Source organism: Hypanus sabinus, chromosome 3 (assembly GCF_030144855.1).
Source record: "Hypanus sabinus isolate sHypSab1 chromosome 3, sHypSab1.hap1, whole genome shotgun sequence".
Taxonomy (NCBI): Eukaryota; Metazoa; Chordata; class Chondrichthyes; order Myliobatiformes; family Dasyatidae; genus Hypanus; species Hypanus sabinus.
Window position 1 is genome coordinate 90,501,548 of NC_082708.1, and position 23,358 is coordinate 90,524,905.

The following is a 23,358-nucleotide window of genomic DNA, read 5'->3' on the forward strand; positions in this document are numbered from 1 at the left end:
GGGTACGGGAGAGGTTCTGGAGGATTGCAGATGTTGTTCCATTATTCAAGAAAGGGAGTAGGGATAGCCCAGGAAATTAGATACCAGTGAGTCTTTCTTCAGTGGTTGGTAAGTTGATGGAGAAGGAACATTTGGAGAGGCATAATATGATTAGGAATAGTCAGCATGGCTTTGTGAAAGGCATGTCAGGCCTTACGAGCCTGATTAAATTTCTTGAGATTGTGACTAAACACATTGATGAAGATGGAGCAGTAGATGTAGTGTATATGGATTTCAACAAGGCATTTGATAAGGTACCCCACGCAAGGCTTATTGAGAAGGTAAGGACGCATGGGATCCAAGGGGACGTTGCTTTGTGAATCCAGAACTGGCTTGCCCACAGAAGGCAAAGAGTGGTTGTAGATGGGTCATATTCTGCATGGAGGTTGGTCACCAGTGGAGTGCTTCAGGGATCTGTTCTGGGACCCCTACTCCGCGACTTTTATAAATGACCTGGATGAAGTAGTGGAGGGATGGGTCAGTAAATTTGCTGATGACAGAAAAGTTGGAGGCATTGTGGATAGTGTGGAGGGCTGTCAGAGGTTACAGCAGGTCATTGATAGGATGCAAAACTGGGCTGAGAAGTGGCAGATGGAGTTCAACCCAGATAAGTGTGAGGTGGTTCATTTTGGTAGGTCAAGTATGACGACAGAATATCATATTAATGGTAAGACTCTTGGCAGTGTGGACGATCAGAGAAATCTTGGGGTACAATTCCATAGGACACTCAAAGCTGTTGTGCAGGTTGACTGTGGTTAAAAAAGCACAATTGGCCTTCGTCAATCATGGGATTGTGTTTAGTAGCTGAGAGGTAATGTTGGAGCTATATAGGACCCTGGTCAGATCCCACTTGGAGTAGTATGCTCAGTTCTTGTCTCCTCACTACAGGAAGGATGCAGAAACCATAGAAAGGGTGCAGAGGAGATTTACAAGGATGTTGCCTGGATTAGGGAGCATACCTTATGAGAATAGGTTGAGTGAACTCAGCATTTTCTCTTTGGAGCGATGGAGGATGAGAGATGATCTGATAGAGGTGTACAAGATGATGAGAAGCATTGATCGTGTGGATAGTCGGAGGCTTTTTTCCCAGGGCTGAAATGGCTAGCATGAGAGGGCACAGTTTTAAGGTGCTGGGGAGTAGGCACAGAGGAGATGTCAGGGGTAAGTTTTTTATGCAGAGAGTGGTGAGTGCATGGAATGTGTTCCTGGCGATGGTTATGGAGGCAGATAAGATAGGGACTTTTAAGAGACTCCTGGATAGGTACATGGAGATCAGAAAAATAGAGGGCTGTGGATAACCCTAGTTAATTTCTAAGATAGGGACATGTTCGACACAGCTTTGTGGGGTGAAGGGCCTTTATTGTGCTGCAGGTTTTCTAAGTTTCTATCTACGCTCCGTCCACCAAAACAAGTGGGATCTCCCAGTGGCCGCCCATTTCCATATCGATTATGTCCATCCATGGCTTCCTCCACTGTCATGATGAGGTCACACTTAGGTTAGAGGAACAACACCTGATATTCCGTTTGGGTATCCTCCAACCTTATAGGTGAACATAGAGTTCTCAATTTTTGATAATGCCCCCCAATACACACCCCCTTCTCCATTTCCCATCCCCTTTTTCCTCTCTCAACTTAACTCCTTGCCCATCCAACACCTCCCTCTGGTGCTTCTCCTCTCGTTTTCTTCCTTCCATGGCCTTCTTTCTTTCACCAATCAACTTCCCAGCTCTTTATTTCATCACTCCCCCTCCAGTTTTTACCTATCACCTGGTGGTTCTCTCTCCCCTCCCCCCCACCTTTTAAATCTACTGCTCATTTTTTTCTCCAGTCCTGTCTAAGGATTTTGGCCTGAAACATTGACTGTACTTTTTTCCATAGATGCTGTGTTCCTCCAGCATTTTGTGTGTGTTGCTTGGATTTCCAGCATCTGCAGATTTTCCCTTGTTTCTAAAAAGCCATCTCATAGGCACTCTCAAAATTCCTTCTCTTGGGATCCAGAAACAACCTGATTTTCCCAAACTACCTGCTTATTAAAATCCCCCATGGCTATTGTAAAATTGTCTTAAATATATGCCTCTTCTATTTTGCATTGTAATTGGTACCACACATCCTGGTTGATATTAGGGAACCTTAGTTTCTTAGCTATACCCACAATGATTCTACATCCTCTGATCCTAGGTCACATTAACATTTGCCAATGATTCTGATTTTGATTCCGATGGTTGAAGCCCACCAGAAATCTCCAGAGGCTCTGATTTCTTTTTAAATCTCACAGTCCCTCACCAATAAAGAACTGCTCATGATGATTGAAGCCTGCCGGAAAGTCCCGAAAGGCTCCGAGTTCTTTTATAAATTTCACACTGCCTCTCCAACAAGCGACTGCTTATAATGATTGAAGCCTGCCATAAGGTCCCGAAAGGCTCCGAGCTCTATTTAAATCTCCCACTGCCTCATCAGCAAGCGACTGCTCACAATGACTGAAGCCCATCTTCATTCCCTTAAGTGAGGAGTAGTACAGTTCACCCTCCAGCATGATTCATATTCCAAACAAAAAAGCCTTTGTGTGCATTATATGAATTCCACCCCCCTTTTTAATCCCTTGCATTAAGAAGGTGACTGACCGCACCCATGAATCTCTAAAGATAAGATTTCTGCTATACAAATGCCAATGTACACTTTATTCTTGAGGTTGCTATAGGATGGAAGGTGTGCACATTGGAACTGTACACATCTGCCATTGTTGAAAAGTGCCCACTGTTTCTCTGCTGGAGCACTGCTTGATTGCACACATCTTGGACTTAACTTTTCAGATTTTCTTATCAGAGAAGTGTATTGAATTGTTTCGTAGAAGTGAGGCACAAATATAGAATTCTCAACGATTTGTTTTCTTTCTTTTAGGTCACTCGCCTTTACTGGAGTAGTACAGAGAAGTTCTGTTCTTCACTGCCACCACATATATTTTCATGTACTGAACGAGCCCTTCATATGATGTGGCAGGAACAAAGGCCACAATGCTTCATCCTGAGGTACAGTTTTAAAACTTATACTAATTTACTCAGTAATGGAGCATTGCCTTCAACTGAAACAAAAAAGCTAATTTTCTTGTGTTTCACCTTCATCTTCCTTGCTCTCATCTAAAACAATTGTTAAATAAAATAATGGGAATGGCCCAAGGGAACAACTGTGAAAAGGGGATTAAAAAGACAAATAAATGTGTATGAACATAACAGTATTAAAATGTTTATCATTTTCTGTATATTAAACTGATTTCTTGGGAACTGAGATGTGAATACATAATTAATAGGGTGAATAAAGGGACAGGTTGAACCTGTAGAGATCTGTCAGAATATTAAAGAGATAAAGATGATTCCTAAGTAAACGGTAGGAAGCATATTTGATGTTGGTGTACAATGCGTGATCACTCTGGAGTTGGTACTGGGATAGGGACCTGGGGACAATTGTTGCAGTACAGCATGGAGAAAGCCTTTGGGAATGGCTGATGAAACAACTGTGTCATGGTGATTGACAAGGCAGAAAAAAGTCATATGAATGCAACAGCATTAAAACAGGAAAAGGACACAAAACACTTCACACACAAAATGCTGGTGGAACACAGCAGGCCAGGCAGCATCTATAAGGAGAAGCACTGTCGACATTTCGGGCCGAGACCCTTCGTCAGGACACAAAACACTTGAGTGTTTTCTCTCATTCAGTGAAACCATGGTTGGTCTATTACTGTATGTAACCATACTACAGAGAAGGAGAAAACAGAGTTCCATAGACCTGTTCACTTAACATAATTGTAAGGTCTATTAGAAAGCATGTGGTAACAGATCACAGACAAAATACTAACAAGGTTAGACTAAGTCATAGATGTTGTGTTTTGTAACTCCAAAACATAAAACTAATTGGAAGGAAACACAGAGTCGGGAATGTGTGTCTTTGTTTCAGTTTTTAATTTAAGGGAAACATGCATATCTGATGTGTGTTGTGATGACATAAGCCATTCACGTACAGTACTTTTACATATAAACTGTAATGAACTATTTAAACAAACAAGAATGTTTAATGAAACAATACCGTATATTTACAATATTGCTCAAATATTGCTGAAATACTAAATACACAACAAACACACAAGATTCTGCAGTTACTTGAAATCTTGAGCAACACACAGAAAATGCTGAAGGAACTCAACTGGTCAGGTGACATCCTTGGAGGAAAATAAAGAATCAATGTTTTGGGCTCAGACCTTTCATTGGGACTGGAAAGGAAGTCAAATAAAAAGGCAGGAGGAGAGGCAAGAGGGCAAACTATCAGGTAATAGAAAGAGGTGATGAGGATGGGGAGGAGAAGAGAAGAGGTAAGAAGGAAACCTGAATGGAGAATGGAAAAAAGAGTTAAGGCAGAGGGGAAAAAGGGAAGGGAGAGTAATCACAGGAATTTAGAGAATCAATCTTCAATTCATCTTGAATTTGAGTCTACTCAAATTTGGGGCAGAATTTATGCTTCAGGTTCAACAATCTGGGTTGAGTTCTGTCCTCTGGTAAGGCCTATTTAGAGTATGCACATTTGTCTTATGACTATGTGAGTTTCTTCTGGGTGCACTGATTTCTTCCCACATCCAGAAGATGTACAGGTTGGTTAGTAAATTGGCTACTGAAAATTATTTTACTTTTTGTTTAGTGTTCAGTTTAAAATCTGACAGTTAGTGGGCATTAATTGATGGGAATCTGTGGAGAATAAAATGAGATTCATGTGGAATTGGCGTCAATGGATGTTTAATGATCAGCATAGACTCAGTGGACCAACAGTCTATGTCTCTGCATTAATCGTATGTGCAAATCTACAGGTTATTTATGAATCATAATAGAGTTGACTAAGTATACAACTCTCTGCAGCTGAGGCAAGAGAAAAGAACTGGCCAAAGTTGATTGGAAGGTGACACTAGCTGTGATGATAGCAGTGCAGCAATGTCTGGGAGCAATTCGGGAGCAATTCGGAAAGTACTGGATAGATACATTCCAAAGAAGAAGTATTTCAAAGGCAGGTTGACACAACTGTGGCTGACAAGGGAATTCAAAGTCAACATTAAAGCAAAGGAGAAGGCATATAAAAGAACAAGAATTAGTGGGAAGTTAGATTATAGGGAAACTTTTAAGAACCACAGAAGGCAACTGAAAAAACATAAGTGGGTAAAAGATGCAAATGTGAAGATAAGCTAGTCAATAATATCAAAGAGGATGCCAAAAGCTTTTTCAGATATATAAAGAGTAAAAGAAAGGTATGGGTAGGTATTGGACAACTGGAAAATTATGCTGGGGGACAGTAATGGGAGACAAGGGAATAACAGATGGAGTAAGTAAGTATCTTGTATCAGTTTTCACTGTGGAAGACACGGGCAACAAGCCAGTAGCTTGAGAGTCTGCAGACAGAAGTGAGAGCAGTTGCAATATGTAAGGAGAAGGTGCTTGGGAAGCTGAAAGGTTTGAAGGTAGATAGTCACCAGGACCAGATAGACTACACCCCAACGTTCTGAAAGAGGCAGATGAATAGGTTGAGGAGGTATTAATAATGATTTTCCAAGAATCACTAGATCCTGGAATGGCTCTGAAAGACTGGAAAATTGAAACTGTCATTCCATTCTTCAAGAAGAGAGGGAGGCAGAAAAAGGAAATCATAGGCCAGTTAGCCTGATCTTAGAGGTTGGGAAGATGTTGGAATTGATTGTAAAGGATGAGGTTTTGGGGTACCTGGAGGCACATGACAAAATAAGCCATGGTCAGCATGGTTTCCTTCAGGGAAAACCTTGCCTGGCAAATCTTTGGAATTCTTTGAAGAAATAACAAGCAGGACAGACAAAGGAGAATCGGTAGATGCTGTGTACTTCAATTTTCAAAAGGCCTTTGACAAGGCGCGATACATGAGGCTGCATTACAGGAATGATATTGGCATGGTTAGAGCGTAGCTGATGACTGATTGGCAGGAAGCAAACAGTAGGAATAAGGAGAGCCTTTTCTGATCGGCTGTCGCAGGGGTCAATGTGAGACCACTTCTTTTACATTGTATGTCAATGATTAGGATGACAGAATTGATGGCTTTGTGGCCATGTTTGAGGATGATACGAAGATAGGTGGAGGAGCAGGTAGTGTTGAGGAAACCGGGAGGCTGCAGAAGGATTCAGCCAGATCAGGAGAATTGGCAAAGAAATGGCAGATGGTACATAATGTCAGAAAGTGGTCATGCAGTTTTGTAGAAAGTAATAAAAGCGTAGACAATTTTCTAATCAGGGAGAAAATTCAAAAATCCAAGATGCAAAGGGACCTTGGTGTCCCTTGTGCAGGACTGTGAGGAAGGCAAATGCAAATTTCACATTCATTTTGAGAGGACTAGAATATAAAACAAAGGATATTTTGCTTGACTTGGTTTCATTACCCCTGCCCCAGTTTCAACTCTGTTTTATCACCACAGTTCAGTCCTTTCCTACCTACATCTGTGACACTTCACACACTCTGGGTCTTTCCAATGATTTCAAGTTCCCTGGCCTCCATCATCTTATTTTCACTTTGGATGTCCAGTCCCCATACACCTCCATCCCCCACCAGGAAGGCCTCAAAGCTCTCTGTTTCTTCCTGGACACCAGATCCAGCCAGTTCCCCTGTCCAGTACTCCATAATATACTGGTTAGGCACAGGAGTACATTCAGCCAGAGATTCATTCCACCGAGATGCAACACTGAGCGTCATAGGAAGACATCCCTGCCTGTGACCATCAAACTTTACAATTCCTCCCTTGGAGTGTCAGACACCCTGAGCCAATAAGCTGGTCCTGGACTTATTTCCACTTGGCATAATTTACTTATTATCATTTAATTATTTCTGGTTTTATTTTGTTATATTTCTACTCTATTCTTGATTGGTGCAAATGTAACAAAACTCAATTTCCCTCGGGATTAATAAGGTACGTCTGTTTGTCCGTTTGTCTGTCTGTCTCTACCACATCTCTCCTCTGCCTAGCAGAACTTGTCCTCACTCTTAATAATTTCTCCTTTAGCTCCTCCCACTTCCTTCAAACAAAAGGTGTAGCCATGGGCACTCACATGGGTCCCAGCTACGGCTGAATGTTTGTTGACGATGTGGAACATTCTGTGTTCCAAGCCTACACTGATGTCTGTCCCCACTTTCCCTATGCTATATCAATGACTGCATTGGTGCTGATTCCTGCACCTCTGCAGAGCTTATCCATTTCATCAACTTTTGTCTCCAACTTCCACCCTGCCATCAAATTTCCCTGGTCTATTTCCGGCACCACCCTCCGCATTCTTGATCTCACTGTCTCTCTCTCTCTCTCTGGAGACAGCTTATCTACTGATGTCTGTTACAAACCCATGGACTCTCACAGCTCCCTCGACTATACCTTCTCCCATCTTGTTACTTGTAAAAGTGCCATCCCCTCCATCTCCACCACATCTGCTCTCAGGATGAGGCTTTTCATTCCAGAACGTAGGAGATGTCCTTCTTTTTCAAAGAAAGGAACTTCCCTTCCTCCACCATCAATGCTGCCCTTAACCCCATCTCTTCCATTTTACACACACCTGCTCTCACCCCATCCTCCTGCTACCCTACCAGGGATAGGGTTTCCCTTGCCCTCACCTACCTCCCCGTCAGCCTCTGGGTCCAGCACATAATTCTCTGAAATTTCTGCCATTTCCAATGGGATCTCACCACCAAGCACACCTTTCCCTCCTCCCCTCCACTTTCTGCATTCCGCAGAAATCTATTTGTCCCTACCTATTGATCTCCTTCCTGGCACTTATCCTTGCAAGTGGAACAAGTGCTATTCCTGCCTCTACACCTCCTCCCTCACTACCATTCAGGGCCCTGAACTGTCCTTCTGGGTGAGGTGACACTTCCCCTGTTAGTTAGTTGGGGTCATCTCTTGTGTCTGGTGCTCTTGCTGTGGCCTCCTGTGTATCGGTGAGACCTGACCCCGATTGGGAGACCGCTTCACCAAGCACCTGAGCACGTCTGCCAGAGGAAGCAGGATCTCCTGGTGGCCACCCATTTTAATTATACTCTGATTCCCATTCCGATATGTCAATCCATGGCCTCCTCCACTGTCCTGATGAAGCTATACAGAAGTTGGAGGAACAACACTTTATATTCCATCTGCGTAGCCTCTAACCTGATGGCATGAACATCAATTTTTCAAACTTCTGCTAATGCCCCCCCTCACCATTCCCCATCCCCCTTTTCCCTCTATCACTTTATCTCCGTGCCTGCCCATTGCCTCCCTCTAGTGCTCCTCCCCCTTTTCTTTCTTCCATGGCCTTCTGAACTCTCCTATCAGATTCCCCCTTCTCCAGCCACTTTTCCCTTTCACCAATTAACTTCCCAGCTCTTTACTTTATCCCTCCCTCTCCCTGTTTCACCTATCACTTTGTGCTTCTCTCTCCCCTCTGCCCCACTTTCATACCCGGTTCCTGCTCTTAACCTTTGACCCTGCTTTATGCTCTTTTAATCCTCTACTCCTACTGTTCTATTTAGTTGCATTCTAAGGAGTCTGTCCTGGTGTGGCAATGTTTTAGAGCAGACCACTTCCACATCAAACACAAGGAAATCTGCAGATGCTGGAAATTCAAACAACACACACAAAATGCTGGTGAAACGCAGCAGGCCAGGCAGCATCTATAAGGAGAAGCACTGTCAACATTTCGGGCTGAGACCCTTCATCAGGACTAACTGAAAGGTAAGATAGTAAGAGATTTGAAGGTAGTGGGGGGGGGGGAATGCGAAATGATAGGAGAAGACCAGAGGGGGTGGGATGAAGCTAAGAGCTGGAAAGGTGATTGGCGAAAGTGATACAGAGCTGGAGGAGGGAAAGGATCATCGGATGGGAGGCCTCGGGAGAAAGAAAGGTGGGGGGAAGCACCAGAGGGAGATGAAGAACAGGCAAACAACTAAATATGTCAGGGATGGGGTAAGAAGGGGAGGAGGGGCATTAACGGAAGTTAGAGAAGTCAATGTTCATGCCATCAGGTTGGAGGCTACTCAGCTGGTATATAAGGAGGAATCAAAATGAATCCAAACTCAGGTTGGAGGAGGTTTTGCTGAACTCCTACACTCAGTCCGTCAGAGAAAGCAGGATCTCCCAGTGGCCACACATTTTAATTCCACGTCCCATTCCCATTCTGATGTGTCTATCCATGGCCTCCTCTACTGTCAAAATGAATCCAAACTCAGGTTGGAGGAACAACACCTTATATACTGGCTGGGTAGCCTCCAACCTGATGGCATGAACATTGACTTCTCCAACTTCCGTTAATTGCCCTCCTCTCCTTCTTACCCCATCCCTGACATATTCAGTTGTTTGCCTGTTCTCCATCTCCCTCTGGTACTTCCCCCCCCCCCCCCTTTCTTTCTCCCTCGGCCTCCCGTCCCATGATCCTTTCCTTTCTCCTGCTCTGTATCACTTTCGCCAATCACCCTTCCAGCTCTTAGGTTCACCTCACCCCCTCTGGTCTTCTCCTATCATTTCGCATTCCCCCCCCCCCCCACTACTTTCAAATCTCTTACTATCTTTTCTTTCATTTAGTCCTGACGAAGGGTCTCAGCCCAAAATGTCGACTGTGCTTCTCCTTATAGATGCTGCCTGACCTGCTGTGTTCTACCAGCATTTTGTGTGTGTTGTTTGCACTTCCACATCAATAGCCTTTCTTCCTTTTCTTTGATAATTATGGATTTAAATTTTCCACTAAAGCCATGAGAACATTGGGTAGACATGCGTTTTATCTTTGGCTGGCAATTCACAAGAGTGCATCTTACATCTTGTTCTGTACTTCCTCTGTAAAGTGGAGCAAAATTGTTGAGTTGTTGAGCTGAATACATTTGATTGTCAGTCTGACCTATTTTGGATGGAACAGCAAAGTGAGAATAAATTCTTAGGCTTTATTCCTACATTAAATTAACATTAAGTTTATTTTAAAATGGCCTTTAAATAATTTTCTAACATTTTAAAATATAATTTAATTAGTTAGATTTATTTCAATTATTTTAAACATCCTTATTATCAAAAATATTTGGAAGTAGTTGAAAAAACCGCTGATAGCACAGGATCTCAAACACGGTAAAGCAGTCAGGTTCCACTGTCTGAAGCTCATTTTGCAGTGCTGAAGCTTCAATAATGTTCTGTTACCTTATCATTTCAGCATCATGTGTGCATCATTGCCAGTAACAGCACATTCCTTCCTAATGAGCTTAATGTGTTCTATACATGTTTTGATTAGAAGCAAAATAAAGGAGATAAAGGGAGAGAAGCAAAGTAATGAAGTAAAGGGGGCCTATTCTGAATGGCTGGCAATGACAAATGGTGTTCCACAGTGATTGCTGTTGGAACCTCTTCCTTTCACGTTATATGGCAAAAATTTGGATGATACAATTGATGGCTTTGTGGCCACATTTACAGATGATATGAAGACAGGTGGAGCTGCAGGTAGTTTTGAAGAAGAAGGGATTCTGCAGAAGGACTTGCAAGAATAGGCAAAGAAGTGGCAGGTGCAGTACAGTGAAGGGAGATACATGGTTATGCATTTTGGTAGAAAGAATAAAGGCATAGACTATTTTCTAAATGGGGAAGAGATTCAAAAATTAGAGATACAAGAGGACTTGGGAGTCCTCATGCAGGATTTCCTGAAGGTTAACTTGCAGATTGAGTCGGAGGTGAGAAAGCTTAATGTAATGTTAGCATTCGTTTCAAGAAGACTAGCATATAAGAGGAAGAATGTGATGCTGAGGCTTTTAAAGGCATTGATCAAACTGTACTTGGAGTATTGTATGCAGTTATGAATCTCTTATCTAAGAAAAGATGTGCTGGCATTGGAGAGTCCAAGGGAGGTTCAGAAGAATTACTCTGGGAATGGAAGAGTTAACATGTGAGGATCATTTGATGGCTTTGGTCCTGTACTTGCTGGAGATTAGAAGAATGGGGAGGTCGGGGGAGGGGGGGGGGTTAGAGCTCAATGAAACCTATCAAATATTGAAACATAGGCACCTAGTTCAAAAGTCAGGAAGTCATGTTGCAACTTTATAAAACCCTCTTTTGGCAGCATCTGGAGTATTGCATACTATTCTAGTCGCTCATTTACAGGAAGTATGTCGAGGCTCTGGAGAGGGTGTGGAAGAGCTTTACCAGGTTTCTGCCTGAATTAGAGGCATATGCTAAAAGAAGTGATTGGACAAACCTGGATTGTTTTCTGAGACAGGGGAGATCTGAAGAAGTTTATAAACTTATGAGATATGTAGGCAGAGGAGATAATTATTCTCAGTTTCTTTCTTTCTTTTTCAATAATTTTATTGATTTCTTACAAAAAAGAATACAAAGTACAGGAGGATATAAATATATATCAATTACAATATATTTGAATCACACTTATAGTCTCATTACCCCATATTCATGTAAATTAAATTGAATCATAATATTGAAAAGTAATAATTTTATTATCCAAAAAAATCTAAACCCACTACCAAGAAAAGCTGTTTCAAAATGACTCTATAAGTCATATTGTACAGACAGTTAGTCTATATAATAAACAAGAGAAAAGTCTGCAGATGCTGGAAATCAAAGTAACACACACAAAATGCTGGAGGAACTCAACAGGCCAGGCAGCATCTAAGGACAAGAGTAAACAGGCTGAGACCTTTCATCAGTCTATATAATATGCGTTTTGTGAATTATTAGATCTGCAATTCTCACAAACCACACATGCATTTAAGCTGAGGGGAAAATTCAGTGAGATGTGTGGGGCATGCACCACTCTTATAGAGAGGGGTGGGTGCGTGGAGTTCACTGCCAGTGGTGTTGGCAGAGGTAGACATGATAGAGGGGATTAAGAAGAGAGGAATATGGACCATGTGCAGGCAAAAGGAATTAGTTTAATTAGATGTTATTATGAACCTAATAAACAAAATGCAGCTTTAAATCCGAGGTTAGAATTATATATGCTGAACTATGTATCAGTTAGGAAGCAGAAGTTGTAACTGCGAAGGAGGAATCTGAAAAGTAGGTTAAATTCACACGTATAATCGTAAACCACTGAATATAGAATAACTTTGACAAGCTCCTATATCTGCATTAAATAGTTGTCACTTCAACTTGATGTGTTTTTTCCCCCCTGCTTCTCTTCCTGAGGTGTAAAGAGGCCTTAAGCATTAATGTGTTCCCTTTTGCAGTGGTGAGAGCGGATCAGGGAAGACAGAAGTCTGTAAACATATTGTAAAGCATCTTGCACGCAGAGCTGTGGAGTTTACGATTGAAGCAAAGTTTAACCATGTAAGTCACAAAGTACCTCCTCTAATATGGCAAAAATTCAGGATTTGTAAACAAACTGCACAGAAATCTACACTCTTGCCAGACACCAACTCTTCCACTGGATGTCAATTAATCCTGTAGGATTTATTTTCAGAGTCTAGCCTTCACAGTAAGTCTATACAAGATGCATTTTGTGAATCACTGGATGATTGGATACCCACAAAGTAAATGTGACATCTCATAATTGCCTGTACCAACTCTTCCAAACTTTTACTTTTGTGTCTCATCCAGTAGCAGCTCCATCTATAGTGAGAATGTGTTTTGAGAAGTTACTGATAAATTACATCAACTGTTGCCTGAGAAGTGACTTAGATCTGCTCCAATTTGCCTACCAAAGTAACAGTTATACACAGATGCCAGCTCAGCATTCAATACCATCATCTCCTCAAAACTAATCAATAAGGTGCAAGACTTTGGCCTCAATACCTCCTTGTGCAATTGGATCCTTGATTTCCTCACTTGCAGACCTCAGATAGTTTAGATTGTCAACAACATCTCCTCCACGATCTCATCAGCACAGGAGCATCACAAGGCTATGCATTTAGCCCCCTGCTTTACTTGCATTACACTTACGACTGTGTGGTTAAGCACAGCTCCAATGCCATATTTAAATTTGCTGATGATATCACTGTCAAAGGCCGAATCAAAGGTGATGTCAAATCAGCATATAGAAGGGAGATTGAATATCTGGCTGAGTGGCACCATAACAACAACCTCTTATTCAATGTCAGCAAGACCAAGTAGCTGATTATTGACTTCATGAAGAGGAAACCAGAGCTCCATGAGCCACTCCTGATCGAAGGATCAGAGATGGAGAGGGTCAGCAGCTTTAAATTCCTCGGTGTTAATATTTCAGATGACCTGTCCCTGGACCCAGCGTGCAAGGACAATTATGAGAAACCACAGCAGTGCTTGTGCTTCCTTAGGAGTTTGTGGAGATTTGGTGTGACATCTAAAACTTTAACAAACTTCTATAGATGTGTAATGTAGAGTATATTATAACTGGCATCACAGCCAGGTATAGAAACACCAATAGCCTTGTACAGAAAATCCTGCAAAAAGTGGATACGGCTCTCCCCACCATTGTGCGCATCTACAGGAAGCATTGTTGAAAGAAAGCAACATTCATCTTTAGGGACAACCACCACCCAGGTCTTGCTCTCTTCTTGCTGTTGCCATTGGGAAGATTGTATAAGAGCCTTAAGATTCACACTACAAGGTTCAGGAGCAGTTATTGTACCCTCAACTACCAGACTTTTGAACCAAAGTGGATAACTTCATCAATGAAATGTTCCCACGACCAATGGATTCAATTTCAAGGACTCTTCATCTCAAGTTCTTGAAATTCATTGTTTATTTATTTATTATCATTATTTCTTTCTCTTTGTATTTGCAGAGTTGTGGTCTTTCATTGATTTTATTATGGTTATTAGTCTATTATTGATTTATTCAGTATGCCTACAAGCAAATGAATCTCAGGGTTGTATATAGTTCATATATGTACTTTAATAATAAATTTCCTTTGAACTTTGATATCTTGCATATAATATTATGGCATGCAGTTGGAAGGGTTGGAAAGTATCAGTAATACTCCTGGAAAGAAGTTGGCTACATTGAATGAACTCTGTCCCAGCTTGAGTGGTCTCCAGAAGGTCAGCTCTTGGGGAAAGCCCTGGATATTTGGAAAACTGACCTCATTAATGCTGAGGTGCAAGAGACTGCCCATTCTGAAAACCCTAAATGATGTAAAAAGGGAAAAGAACTTTAAAAAAATCAAACAAACACAGTGGGAGAGAAATTCGTTTTCAGCAATTAATGCTAAATTACAATATAGTAGTTACAGTGTTGTACCATGTTTGCTTCTGAAATTTGGTTCCTTGATTTGCTACGTGCTGCACTAAGTTGGTGTGGTCTTTCATTGATTCTATTATGATTACTATTCTGTTGCGGATTTACTGAATATGCCTGCATGAAAATGAAATGAATCTCCAAGCTGCATGTGGTGACATATATGTACTTGTATAATAACATTTACTTTGAACAATTCTACTGACAGGATGAATTCCTAAGTATAAACATGTGATACATCTGTTGTAGTTTTCACATATCAAAATGGAAATTTAACAAATCTGGCATTTTGTGATAGAGGTAATATATTGTAACAATGCAGATTGGACCATTTTTTCTGTATTTTGCTTTAGGTATTGTACTTTCCTAGGAAATGAGTTAGTTTATTTTGCCAAGTTCTATTCTTCCTGAGGTTATTAGTGATCGATGCAGTATTTACAAAAATGTGTACCTGGAAGAGTGTTACCTTAGGGTTTCACAGGATTTACTAGTCCCTGCTTTTCACGACATATTTCACACTTAGAAGACATGATAAAGAAGTTTGTTCATGATTACAAAAATAATGTATGTTTCAGGGTGTGAAGGAAAGCTTTGGACAACAGGAAGATATTGATGATCTGGTCATTTGAGCAGACTAGTAGTAAATGGAAATTGCGATAAGATAAAATTAGCTTCATTTGTCACTTGTACGTCAAAACCTCAAAACATATATTGAAATATGTTATATGCTTCAATGACCATCACATCCGAATATGTGCTGGGTGCAGCCTGCAAGTGACACCAGATGCTCTGGTGCCAATATAGCATGCCCACAACTTACTAACTCTAATCATATGTCTTTGGAATGTGATAAGAGTCTGGAGCAGCCAGAAGAAACCCAGACAATCATAGGGGGAATGTACAATCTCCAGACAGTGACCGGAATTGAGCCCCGACCACTGATTGCTGGTGATGTAAAACATTATGCTAAATGTTATGCTATGCTGTCATACAAATATAGAATGAATCCCATGATACTGAGTGGCATGACAAAAAACAAATATTGGAATTTATCTCCATAGACTTTAATGATTGCAGAACAGTCAAATAGATGGATCAAAAAGTTCAAGTTCAAAAGTTCAAAATAAATTTATTTTTGAAGTACATATATGTCACCATATACAATCCTGAGATTTGTTTTCTTGTGGACATACACAGTAAATCCAAGAAACACGGTAGAATCAATATAAAGATGGCACCCAACAGAACTAACAACCATTGTGAAAAAGACAACAAATTGTGCAAATACAGGAGTTAATAATAATAATAATAAATCATGAGATGATGAGATGATGTCCCTGAAAGTGAGTCTATAGGTTGTGGGAAAAGTTCAGTGATGGGGCAAGTGAAGTCATCCCCTCTGGTTCAAGAGCCTGGTAGTTGAGGGATAATAACTGTTCCTAAGCATGTAGGTGTGATCCTGAGGCTCCTGTACCTCCATGCTGATGGCAGCAGTGAGAAAAGAGTGTGGCCTGGATGGTGGGGGGGGGGGGGGGGGCGGTCCTTGATGATGGACACTGCTTTGCTGTGACAATGTTTTGTGTAGATGTGCTCAATGGTTAGGAGGGCTTTACATTGATGGACTGGGCCATATCCACTATTTTTTGTAGGCTTTCCTGTTCAAGGACATTGGTGTTTCCAAACCAGGCCATGATGCAACCAGTCAATGTACTCTCCACCACACATATGTTTTTGTCAAAGTTTTAGATGTCATGCCGGATCTTCATGAACTTCCAAGGACACGGGGCGCAGCTGTACTTTCTTCAAAATGGCACTTATGTGCTGGACCCAGGATAACACTGAGGAATTTAAAGTTGCTGTCCCTCTCCACCTCTGATGAGGACTGGTCATGGACCTATGATTTCCTCCTCCTGAAATCAATAATCAGCTCCTTGATTTTGCTGACATTAGCGAGAGGATTTTGTTGCGGCACCATTCAGCCAGATTTTCAACCCTATGTGCTGACTCGTCACCACATTTGCTTTGGCCAACGATAGTGCTGTCATCAACAAACTTAAATATGGCACTGGAACTATGCTTAGTCTCACGGTCATAAGTGTAAAGCAAATAGGGCAGGGGGCTAAACACACAGCCTTGCAATGCACCTGTGCTGACGGAGATTGTGAAGGAGATGTTTTTGCCAATCTGAACTGAAAGGAAAATTTCCTTTATTAACCAGTACACTAAAAGTAAGAGTAAGGAGGTTAGAGTCATAAAATTAGTCAGGCCTCAGGATGAGTATTGTACACTTAAGGTTCAACCTGTCTCCTGTGGAGACATAATGAAGAAGCCGGCTGTTGACTTTGCAGTCAGTGCAAGCCCAGTGAAGTCACAGCCTACCCTGTTATTTTTGTGTGATTCAGTAAATATGCATTCATCCTTTCATTAATCTGATGTTGCCATCTCATGGAACACCAGCTACATAGCATATAGTTTGAGAGCTGTATTAAAAATATATGCATTCAAATAGCACTGAAGCAAGTTTCCACAAAAGTCATTAACAATTTTATACAACTAATTATTTTGAAATAAATTTTACTTTTAATTGTTCCTTATTTATAAGCTACAGTGGTGAACTAGGCAAGGACATTATCAGTAACTCGAAATTTTCATCAAGTTTCTTGACAATGGAATGTCCTTGAACAGACAAGTTGCCTGTCAAGAGATCTATACCTGGTTTCTGCTTGAACCCCTCTAGCTAACTGTTGAAAACCAAGCATATTGTCATCTTAACCAATGAAGTTTCAATATCAGGATTATACTTTCTGGTTATGGCTTTCTGTTCAACCTCACTGAGTCCAACATCTACACTATTTGGCTATTTGCCTTGTACATTCATTTGGAAAAGGAAATCAAATATAATAATTTTAAGTTTGCTGAAGTTCAAAGTTCAAAGTATCATGTCACCATATACAACCTTGAGATTAATTTCTTGTGGGCATAATAAATCTATAATAAAATAATAACCATAACAGAAACAATGAAAGACTGTAACAACTTGGGCATTCAACCAGTGTGCAAAAAACAACAAACTGTGCAAATATAAAAAGAAAGAAATAATAATAATAAATAGGTAAGTAATAAATATCAAGAACATGAGATGGAGAGTCCTTGTAATTGAGTCCATAGGTTGTAAGAACAATTCAGTGATGGAGCAAGTGAAGTTATCCCCTTTGGTTCAAGATCGTTGAACTGTTCCTGAACCTGGTGGTGTGAGTCATCAGGCTCCTGTACCTTTTTCCTGATGGCAGCAGCAAGAAGAAAGCATATCTTGGGTGGTGGATGCTGCTTTCTTGCAACAACACTCTGTGTAGATGTGCTCAATAGTGGGAAGGGCTTTACCAGTGATGAACTGAGCCATATGTCAACCACAGTGGTTGACAAAGGAAGTCAGAGATTGTATAGCATTAAAGAAAAAGAAGTATGACAGGGCTAAGATGAGTGGGAATACAGATGATTGGGAAAGTTTTAAGGAACAACAGATCTTAACTAAAAAAGCAATACGGAGAGAAAAAATCAGGTATGAGCTCAGTCTAGCCAGGAATATAAAAGGGGATAGCAAAAGCTTTTTTAGCTATGTGAAGAGAAAGAAGATAGTTCAGAACAATGTTGAACCCTTGAAGAATGAATTGGGAGAAATTGTTATGGGAAACAGGGAAATGGCAACAGAATTTAATGCGTACTTTAGATCTGTCTTCACCAGGGAGGACACAAGCAATCTCCCAGATGTATGGATGGGCCAGGGTCACAAGATATCAGAGGAATTGAGACAGATTGACATTAGGAAAGAAACTGTGATGCGTAGACTGGTAGGACTGAAGGCTAATAAATCCCCGGGTCCAGATGATCTGCATCCGAGGGTTCTAAAAGAGGTGGCTCAGGAAATTGCGGATGCATTGGTAATCATTTTCCAATGTTCCTTAGATTCAGGATCAGTTCCTGAAGATTGGAGAGTGGCTAATGTTATCCCACTTTTCAAGAAGGGAGGGAAGGAGAAAACGGAGAACTATCACCCTGTTAGCCTAACGTCAGATGCTTGAGTCCATTATTAAGGACGAAATAGTGGCACATCTTGATGGCAGTAATAGGATTAGGCCGAGCCAGCATGGATTTACCAAGGGCAAATCATGCTTGACTAATCTGTTGGAGTTTTTTGAGGGTGTAACAAGGATGTTAGACAAGGGTAAGCCAGTGGATGTTGTGTACCTAGATTTTCAGAAGGCATTCGATAAGGTGCCACATAGGAGATTGGTGAGTAAAATCAGAGCTCATGGCATTGGGGGCAGGGTTTCAACATGGATAGAAAACTGGTTGGCAGATAGAAAGCAAAGGGTAGCAGTGAATGGGTGTTTCTCGGACTGGCTGGAGGTGACTAGTGGGGTACCAAAGGGCTCTGTATTGGGACTACAGCTCTTTACGATTTATGTCAACGATTTAGATGAGGGCATTGAAAACTATATCAGCAAGTTTGCTGACGATATTAAACTGGGTGGCAGTGTGACATTCGAAGAGGACGTTAGGAGAATACAGGGAGACTTGGATAGGCTGGGTGAGTGGGCAGATACTTGGCAGATGTCATTCAATGTGAATAAATGTGAAGTTATCCACTTTGGAAGCAGGAACAAGAGGGCAGAGTATTGTCTGAACGGTGTAGAGTTAGGTAAGGGAGAAATGCAAAGAGACCTAGGAGTCCTAGTTCATCAGTCAATGAAAGTGAATGAGCAAGTGCAACAGGCAGTGAAGAGGGCAAATGGAATGTTGGCCTTTGTTACAAGGGGAATTGAGTACAAGAGCAAGGATGTCCTTTTACATTTGTACAGGGCCCTGGTGAGACCACAACTGGAATATTGTGTATTGAATAGACTTGAAGGGCCGAATGGTCTACTTCTGCACCTATTGTCTGAGATCATGGCTGATCATTCACTATCAATACCCTGTCCCTGCCTTGTCCCCATATCCCTTGATTCCCCTATCCATCAGATACCTATCTAGCTCCTTCTTGAAAGCATCCAGAGAATTGGCCTCCACCGTCTTCCGAGGCAGTGCATTCCACACCTCCACAACTCTCTGGGAGAAGAAGCTCTTCCTCAACTCTGTTTTAAATAACTGACCTCTTATTCTCAATCCATGCCCTCTGGTACTGGACTCTCCCAACATCTGGAATATATTTCCTGCCTCAATCCTATCAAATCCTTTAATTATCTTAAACGTTTCAATCAGATCCCCTCTCAATCTCCTCAATTCCATCGTGTACAAGCTCAATCTCTCCAATCTCTCCAATCCAAGATATTGTCTATTGTCTATTGTCTATATCCACTACCTTTTGTTCAAGGTCATTGGTGTTTCCATACCAGACTGTGATGTAGCCAATCAATATACTCTCCACTGCACATCTGTAGAAGATTGCCAAAGATTTAAATGTCACAAACTCCTACAGAAGCAGAGGTACTGTCGTGCTTTCTTCATAGTTGTACTTGTATGCTGGGCTCAGGACAGGTCCTCTGAAATAATAACAATAAGTTGCTGAACCTCTCAACCTCTGATCCTCAGATGAAGACTGGCTCATGGATTTTTAGTCTCTTCCTCCTGAAGTCAATAATCAGCTCCTTGATCTTGTGACATTCAGTATGAGGTTATTATTGTAGGACCGCTCAGCCAGAATTTCAATCTCCTTCTTATGTGTTGATTCATCAACACTTTTGATTTGGCCTATGACCAATGGTGTCATCAGCAAACTTGAAAATGGCATTGGAGTTGTGCTTAGCCACACAGTCATAAGTGTAAAGCCAATAGAGCAGGGTCTAACTACACAATCGCTGCTAATGGAGATTGTGGAGGAGATCTTGCAAATCTGAACTGACTGGGATCTGCAAGTCAGGAAATGAAGGATCCAATTGCATAAGGAGGAATTTGAAGCCAAGGGTTAAAAGCTTGAGATGAGACAAATTAATGATTTGTGAAGACGATTTCATAGAGCCTTCAGAACAATTTATACAAGTCAAAAGAGTTGCAATTAGATGACTGATGCAATATTGTGATGATATCTACTCTGATGTAATAAACGGTAAAGTCAAGGGATTATTTAAACAGTGATGGATATGGAAGTTTTAATCTACAAAATAATGTATTGTCTTTGTCAGTAAATATTCAGGTGGAGCAGCAGTTAAAATAGTATTTTAGCCTTTTAAATATAGAACATAAAACAGTACAGAGCAAGAACAGGCCCTTCAACCCACAATGTTGTGCTGAAACAGCTAAAAAGTAATCAGAGTATCTCCAAAAACTAATCTGTCCTACCTACACAACGTCCATATCCCTCCATCTTCTTCATATTCATGTGTCTTTCTAAATGTCTCTTAAAAGCTTCACCACCATACTAGGTAGCGCATTCCAAGCATCCGCTAGACTCTGAGTAAAAAAACTTACCCCTTGTATTACTCATCTATGTCTCTTATACTTTTATAAACCTCCATCAGATCTCCCCTCAGCTTCTGCCGCTCCAAAGAAAACAACCCAAGTACCCGGCCTCTGATGACAGCATAGGCTGTCTAAACCAAGCAGCATCCCAGTAAACCTCTTCTGCACCCTCACAACACCTTTCCTATAGTGGGGCAACCAGAACTTTATGGAATATTTCAAATGTGGCCTAACCAGAGTTCTATAAAGTTGAACATAACCATTTGACATTTGAACTCAATGCCTCAAAAATGAAAACAAGCATTCCATAAGCTTTTTTAAGCACCCTATTGAGCTGTGTAGCCACTTTCAAGGAGCTATGAATTTAGACCCCAAGATCTCTCTGCTCAGCAACACTATGCTGTCTCCTTGCATTTGCTCTACCAAGGTTCAACAACTCACATTTATATGGGTTAAACTTCACCTGCCATTTCTCTATCCATATCTGCAACTGACCTATATCATGCTGTATTCTTTCCCAGCCTACTTCACTATCCACAATTCCACCAATCTTGGTATCATCCACAAAACTACTAGCCCACCCATCTATGTTTTCATTCAGGTAATCTATATACATTACAAACAGCAGAGGTCCCAGCACAGATCCCTGTGGAACACCACTAATCACAGACCTCCAGCTCGAGTTAAGTCCCTTCAACCACTACCCTCTGTCTTCAATGCACAAACTAGTTCCGAATCCAAACAGCCAATTCACCACACACCCCATGCATTCTAATCTTCTGGGTTAGCCTCCCATGAGGGATTTCGTCAAACACCTTACTAAAATCAACATAGACAACATTCAATGCTCTGCCTTCATCAATCTCTTTCGTTGCCTCAATCATGTGGTAAAGACATAACTTGCCCTGCACAAAGCCATGCTGTCTCTTTCTAATTAGGCCATAATTTTCCAAATGCTCATATAACCTATCTCTAAGAATTTTCTCCAGCAATTTCCCTACAACCGATGTGAAACTCGTCAGTCTATAGTTTCCAAGATTTTCCCGTGCTCTCTTCTTAAATAGAGGTGCAACATTAGCCACTTGCCATTCCTCTGGGACCTCACCTGTGCCTGAAGGGTTCAAGGCTCCAGCAATCTCAGAACAGTTTTGAGTACAGGACTTCATCAGATCATACCTGAATAATTGTATGCAGTTTTGGTTTATTTGTCTGAGAAAAGGTATAATTACCATAGAGGACCAGCTGTGAAGATTCACCAGCTTCTTCGGATGGCAACACTGTTATATAAGAAAAAAATAGGTGAGCTAAGCTTGTATTCATTAGAGTCCAGCAGAATGAGATGAATTTTCACTGACTGGGCTAGACAGACTCAATGCAGAAGAGTAACTGTAAAGTGAGGGTGTGGGGTTCAGAAAGAGGGGTCACAATCTCTGAGTAAGTTATTTAGGCCTGCGGTTAGGAGAAATCTACCACATAGAGTATACTTAAAAGTTGGTGGTTGCAGTAGTTTTCCAAGTACAAAAGACCTTGAGGAATGTGGGGTAAGTGGGAATGTGACAGTGTGAAAAAGTCATGGTGGTATAAATTTTTGAAAGGTAATGTTGCACACCATGCTCATTTTACCTACACTTCTAGCTGCAAACTTAGGGAGTCAATGTGCGAGCAACCATCCTTTTAGCATTTTTAGATACTGTCATGGATTATGTGTCAGTGCTATCAACTGTTAAGTTCATTGGAAATTTTGTAAGAACATGGGTATCAAAGACATTTCATAGCATTAACTGAACAATGATGACCATCAGTGCCAATAATTCTATAAGTATACAGTACTGAGCAAAAGTCTAAGGCACTATTCATAGCTAGGGTGCTCAAAACTTCTGCACAGTACTCAAGTAATTTTACTGTATGGATTGCACTGTAATGCTGCTGCAAAAAACTAATTTCATGACAAAAGTGAGTGATGATAAACCTAATTCTGATATGGGTCACTATTATAGACTGGTAGTAGAAAGAGGACAGGGAGAGGAAAATCATGGTTGGGAAAAGGGAGAGGGAGAGGGAAGGGAATGGGAAGCATCAGGGAGACATTTTGTAATGATTAATAAACTAAATGTTTTAAATCAATAGGTTTCAATAAGTTCATTTAATGTCAGAATAATGTATACAATTTACATCCTGAAATTCTTTTTCTTCACAAACATCCACAAAGACAGAGGAGTGCTCCGAAGAATGAATGACAGTTAGAACCCCAAAGCCCCCCCCAGCTCTCCCTCCCATGCACAAGCAGCAGCAAGGCAATGATCCCCCCCACCCCCACCAGCAGAAAAGCATCAGCACCCTCCACCAAGCACTCAAGTGTGTAGCAAGCATCAATAAAAACACAGACTTACAGTACCCCAAAAACTACTTGTTCATCAGGTAATTCGATATACCACAGGCTCTCTCTCTCTCTCTCTCTCTCTCTCTCTCTCTCTCCCTAATCATATGATCTTGCCTGGTGTCTCTGGACTGGGTGTGTCTGCACCCACACCATCCCTTGCCTCTGGCAGTCTTTCCCTACCACACCCCTCCACGGCACTCCACCCTCACCATTCTCAACATTCTTTGCTCCTGCCAAATATATAAACTCGCTCCCCGCTCCAAAGCCCT

At 41.3% G+C, this 23,358-nt stretch overlaps 1 protein-coding gene across 1 annotated transcript in view; it reads left to right on the forward strand.

Annotated features, from left to right (window-relative positions):
- Positions 1 to 23,358, forward strand: part of myo16 (myosin XVI) — a 502,924-nt gene that overhangs the window by 256,809 nt on the left and 222,757 nt on the right. The window contains exons 12-13 of the mRNA XM_059963452.1: positions 2,938 to 3,065; positions 12,267 to 12,366. Coding sequence (XP_059819435.1) covers positions 2,938 to 3,065; positions 12,267 to 12,366 — 228 coding nt within the window. The remainder of the gene's footprint in view (positions 1 to 2,937; positions 3,066 to 12,266; positions 12,367 to 23,358) is intronic.